This window comes from Choristoneura fumiferana, chromosome 6 (genome assembly GCF_025370935.1).
Source record: "Choristoneura fumiferana chromosome 6, NRCan_CFum_1, whole genome shotgun sequence".
NCBI classification, from domain to species: domain Eukaryota; kingdom Metazoa; phylum Arthropoda; class Insecta; order Lepidoptera; family Tortricidae; genus Choristoneura; species Choristoneura fumiferana.
The window spans coordinates 306,713-312,712 of record NC_133477.1 but is presented as its reverse complement, the minus strand read 5'-3'; the positions used below and the strand labels follow the sequence as shown (position 1 = coordinate 312,712).

The following is a 6,000-nucleotide window of genomic DNA, read 5'->3' as shown; positions in this document are numbered from 1 at the left end:
AAACGAGCAAGTGGGTCTCCTGACGGTAAGAGAATACCACCGCCCATAAACATCTGCAACACCAGGTGTATTGCAGATGCGTTGCCAACCTAGAGGCCTAAGATGGAATACCTCAAGTGCCAGTGCATATTTACTACTTTCTTACCAAAAACACATAAGGAACGTTTCATTTGGAAACGAAGAAATGGCTACGCTGTCGCTCGTGTCACTACGAGTACGTGCATTTTTTGTAGGATGACAAACATAAGTAATTTAGTTTACTTAATAGGTTCATAAATGCGTTGCCACAAGACCTGTGTTTAGGACGTAACAAAAAGCGTTTTATACATACGTATAAAAGATTAACTTGACTGACTGTTCGATACAGCGCCATCTATAGTTCATCTGCTGAACTAGATAGCTTGCTAATTAATCAAAATGATCGATGCCCGTTGACATTTCATGAACCTCAGCAGTTACAATAAAACACAAAATTGGTGGCGCTAGTATCGCCGCATCAATATAAATAAGGTTTAGTAAGTTTGTTTGTCACGTTCCATTCAATCGCTTTCGGGTAAAAAGTCCAAAAAACCAACCGGTCTCTCATTTCGGGCACCCAACATTACACTGACTGACAGACAATGCGCAGCCTAAATCACTGGAGCTAGAAACTTGAAATTTAGCGAGTATATTTCTTGAAGAATAAAGAGGTTCATCAGCTCTTTGGATGACGAGGATAAACCTACTTATATAAACATAATAAAAGACATTGTACTTGCAAGAATCGCGGAATAGCTCACATTCCGTACTATTGCTGAAGTGAGCGCACTGCGGGCACAGCTGAAAATCTGAACAAAAACATAAACGTTAGCCGAGTTATCAAAACTTAGACAGCCGATGAGTATGTGCTTCCATGGAAATAAATTTGTAGTAAGCGTAATAGATGTATGGCTAAAGTGCCAATGCACTTGTGTTATTCCGTCATGTTTGCGAACTAAGCGACACACGATGAAAAAACCCCACCGAAAACAAGTAATCGACCTTGCTTGTACGATTATTTTAAAACTTAAAAAGTAGAGGTTAACGTTGAACAAGCAGGTATATCTACGTTAACAAGTGACTTTCAGCACGTTAGCAGGATCAGCGCCAGGTCTAGCCAATGATCAAGGTGGAGCGGAATTGTTTACACCGCTTCTGAATTCTGTGGCGCCTCCTGTGATCCTCGCAGCTAGAGTGACCGCTCCTATTTTCTACCACAGAGCTAGTGCGGAGCAGGGTGCCTTGGAGACAACTCTTCTTAGTATGCATGCTCTACATTAAACCTACACATTAAGCTGTTAACAAACTTATCTCCAAGAAGAAATCCTTACCAATCCTGCTTCTGCAAATAGGCCGCAAGGTGCGTCGACTAGGAAAGTGCACGATGGACCCTATCGGAGTCTCCGCACACCGCTCAAAGTCTATATCTTCCTCGTTATTCTTGACAAGAGACAGTATCTCCGTCTCACGCCAGTACTCGCTTGTGTCGCTATCCTTGTTCACCAGCATTACAAATGGGAGGAACTAAAAACAAAGCTCACGTCAATCTTAACTCTTCTTTTTAATAGATTAATAGATTATAGAGTTCTCATCCATAGTCCTTCCACAAAGACTTGTATGTATACACGCATAGGTACATCCTCAGTACCTATTCTTCTTAACCTCGTGTTTACGTAAATTTGTTATTATTACTAATTTATTACTGTTATTTCTACTACGTAACGAACTGTTATTTGTGATGCCGTCTTAATTTATTGAAGAAAAATAACTCTTGTCTCTATCTGTCACATAAATTACGTAGAAGATACTAATGACTCTTATAAACAATCTTTCAGTATTCATCACGTGGAAGTTTCTATTTTAACTACTATGTAATTCTACTAGGTAAATAACATCCGTTTCCTTCCATTGCGAAAATCACATCGGGTCCCAGATGAGGAATTTTACATACCATATCATCGGTTGGTATTTAATTCTACGAGCTATGTGCCTATTACTTTTAAAGAAACATTGCTTGCACTCTTATGCTTCGGCATTTAGGATAAGACAAGAAGAATATTAAGGAATTATATAAGTGGCTTCCCATCTTAGGCTCAGCACTGACCCTTGTGCAATCCCTTTGTTACTGTAGTCTTGGGCGTAGCTTACCGTGTCCCGACCCACGTGCTTGTCTGCCTGCCTCTTACATAAAAAGAAATAAAAAGAAGAGTTATACAATGAAGCAGCATGGGACATAGCTCGTAGAACCGACAGCCGGTGGGGAGTGGCAGTTTCAAAGACTATTCAATTACATTCGGGCATTACTTAACACTTACATACCGACATTTTTACTATTCGGCCCGACGCGCTAATCAATGTAATCACAAAGTAAACAACGTATAAAATTTATTAAATAAACGAAGCTCAAGTAAAACATCAAAAGAAAGAAGAAATAGCGATTGTGTTCAGCTTCGTTAGCTTGACTATAAGGCCGAGGTAGAGACCAGCGATTGGTGGACTCCTAGGTACTTCACAGATAGGCGCGATGATCGTAAAAGACTTGCATGCAAGACCTCCAGACAGCTGAGTGGCAAGGACTCACGCAGAAAAAAAATAGTGGCAGCTTTTGTGTCCAGCCCTCGAATCACTGGAGTTTGAGCCAACGGAGTACTAAGACAAGCGAGGCAAGAGTTAGTACAAAGCTTCATACATACCTTCCGATTTCTAACGGTTTTGTTAGCAGCCAATATTCTCTGGTTTGGGTCAAGAGTGAGCACGGGCACCACGCTTTTGCCGACAACATAATCGATAAAGAATGTAGCAAAAACGAGAAATAAAGACTCTATTTTCATTTTGCAATTTTTAAAGTTTAATTTGTAAAGTTTTTACAAAATCTCATGACAGCGGAATGTCAGTTAGGTATAATGCGATTATTCTTCTAGAAGTTGTAGTTATGGTTGATAATCAAAATTAAAGCCAGAATGCAATTGTTATTTATATGCATATATGAAAATAAAAACGAAAAGGTTAAATATCTCTACACAAAAAGTGAGTGAGACAGAAGATGCTTGCAGGACTGATTGTCTCCAGCCCAAGTAAAGCAAGGGCGAGCGCTTATAGTTAGTCATTTGAAAAAGGACTAGACCTAGGATTTTGAATTTCACCTGAGGCGTTCCTGCTACAAAATAATTTGATTGTTTTTACACAATACCTTAGTACCTCTAGCTACAGAGCGATCCTAAGCAGAAAAGCCAAAACGTTAAACCATGAGATAAAATGAAACGCAAAATAATTCCCATCATTTATTAGACGTGTAAAATACATACAAAAAACGGTAAGGTACTGAAGACATTTCAAACAATACGTGCTGAGAGGACAGTTTAGTACTTACAACATAATATCCTTGGTCAATTACAGTAACCTCCGAAAATATGACAATGGGCTATAATTATGCCCTTCTGCCAAGCTGTGCGATGAAAGAAAATGTAATCTCATTTTTCACATCATTTCATTACTTGATTTTCCCCTCACTTGTCATTTAGCTTCCTCGCAAAGCTTAGTGGGACTACTTGTACCTGCTATTACTTATTCTGTGGCGGGACGCAGCGCCGGCCGAAAATCGAAGTTCGTATCGTACAGTCACCAGCACCAATATCTGACACAACAAGCGTGCATAAATATCTGATACGACTTTATTTCTAGGGCCGGAAGGACGTGTCAGATATTTTTGGACGCTCCGATGTGGCAGATATTAATGCTGGTGACTGTACCGTTCCTCTCACTCTCGTATTAAATACTAGGTATTAATTAACGTAAGCGGGACGGCAAGATACGAAGTTAGAATTTTGTGCATAGGCTCTGGGGGACTGGGGTAGAGAAAGAAGAGCTCTCGCTCTTGGTGCCAGATCGCAAGGGGCGCTATTTTCCAGTTTCCGTGCAAAATAAAGTTATTAAGTATGATGCCTTTTGAGAGGCGCGGAAGCGGTGTAGACAATCTAGCTCTACCTAGATGAAGGGTAAGAGTAGGCGCTGGTGTGATGACAGTTGCAATGGCATCGGAATACCCTTGATGAGATGGGAAACCTACGAATATCAAAAGACAATAAGAGACTATGTCAGCTGGGTTCTTTCTGCATCCTGCTGCAGTTCAGTAGCTTAGCTAATAGACTTTATATGAATGGATCACAGGACACTGAACGGATCCAGTGTGACAAGACCTTAAATCGATCTGTTACCTAACATTTTCACAATACATGCTGTCATCAGACAAGGAGCGGTCTAACCCTAATGCTATTGCACTAAAAAAAGACCAACCCTATTTATGGATATCAATATCTCGATTCATAACCACAATTGCATATGCAAGAGCAGTCTCTCACGACAATGGCAGTTCGTTCACGACAATTTTGAATCCATACTTAATATTATAAATGCGAAAGTGTGTGTTTGTATGTTTGTGTGTTTGTTTGTATGTTTGTCCGTCTTTCACGTCGAAACGGAGCGACGGATTGACGTGATTTTTGGCATAGAGATAGTTTATGGGCCAGAGAGTGACATAGGCTACTATTTATCCCGGAAAAATGCAGTTCCCGAGGGAACAGCGCACGATAACCGGATTCCACGCGGGCGAAGCCTCGGGCAAAAGCTAGTTAGTCTATATATTTGTTCTCCCAATGGTACTTATTAATTTTTTATGGTATAATGATAATGATACTTAGGTTATGCCCTTTAATATATTATTTCCGGCCGATGGGTTTCTGCACATACCTACTTTAGCTAGATTTTTAACCCCCGACGCAAAAAGAGGGGTGTTATAAGTTTAACCGCTGTGTGTCTGTCTGTGGCGCCGTAGGTCTTAAACGGGTGGACCGATTGGAATGCGGTTTTTATTTAAAAGCAGGTTTTCTAGCGATGGTTCTTAGACAAAAATCATTATTTTACGAAACCTTGGAGCCTGCCTAAACATGTACCTAGTATAACATAAGTAAGTACCAACTATTATAATAACTATGAGATTATTTTTTAGGCTAGGTACCATCAGCCAAATATGTGGTCTACCACCCTAAAGTTGATAATCGTTTGCATGTCATAAAACAATAATGCCAATAGACGCGTCTGTCAACTTGAAAATTCGACTTTAGCGACATATTCATTTGATAGGAACTTGTTTAAAAATTGATAGACCACTTATTTTGCTGATGGTACATAAAAAATATTTTATCTAAATCGAGGTTTCCTTTTCTTGGTAGTGACAGACTATAAAATTTAATATTTAAATGTCACCTTTGTCCTACGACGGGAAATAGGTGCAATTATATTTTTTTACATAAGGTACACAGTGGACTTCATAATTCTTTTAATTAGGCTAATAATTGTTACCATATGCTATAAAATATGTCCTTATTTTACTCCGTTTCGACAACAGTACCGATTTTTTAAAATCATACTAACCATATCAGCCGCCTTACTAGCAAGGTGCACTGTTCGAGCCAATGTACACTACGTATATTTTACGCGAATAAGTAGTTTGAATAGATAAATATCTGGAGCTCTATGTAGCTCTATGGCCGTAAACGCCTTCGCCTTTCGCGCGAGGCTTGCGCGTAAAAAATACGTAATTAGTGTGCATAGTCTTGCAACTTATTTCCTGTAAGTACAGTCACCAACACCAATATATCGTCACTACTTTAAAAAAAACTCGTAGCTCAAAATAGATAATTTTTCTGAGTGAACTTTATAGACATTACATCAAGGTTCAATTTTGTTGACATATTGATTTTAGATACGAGATTTTTTCAAAGTAGTGACGATATGACGCCACATAGCGTGCATAAATATCTGATACGACTATTTCTAGGGCCGGTAGGACGTGTCAGATATTTTCTTAGTTCATTGGACCTCCACAAAGTAACACATGTACCACTACCATGAGTTTACAGTGACCGTACTCGATAGCGACGGCGTAAATTATTTGTAGAGGCGCTGTACAACTCTCCATACAAA

At 39.4% G+C, this 6,000-nt stretch overlaps 2 protein-coding genes across 2 annotated transcripts in view; one reads left to right on the top strand and one right to left on the bottom strand.

Annotated features, from left to right (window-relative positions):
• Window positions 1–2,922, bottom strand: part of LOC141428519 (uncharacterized) — a 10,749-nt gene extending 7,827 nt beyond the window's left edge. The window contains exons 1-4 of the mRNA XM_074088513.1: window positions 2,712–2,922; window positions 2,167–2,199; window positions 1,350–1,542; window positions 726–827 (exon numbers count right to left, since the gene is read on the bottom strand). Of these exons, the coding sequence (XP_073944614.1) occupies window positions 726–827; window positions 1,350–1,542; window positions 2,167–2,199; window positions 2,712–2,849 (466 nt within the window). The 5' untranslated portion in view covers window positions 2,850–2,922. The remainder of the gene's footprint in view (window positions 1–725; window positions 828–1,349; window positions 1,543–2,166; window positions 2,200–2,711) is intronic.
• Window positions 1–6,000, top strand: part of LOC141428783 (uncharacterized) — a gene marked incomplete in the record, with an annotated part of 528,375 nt that overhangs the window by 336,285 nt on the left and 186,090 nt on the right.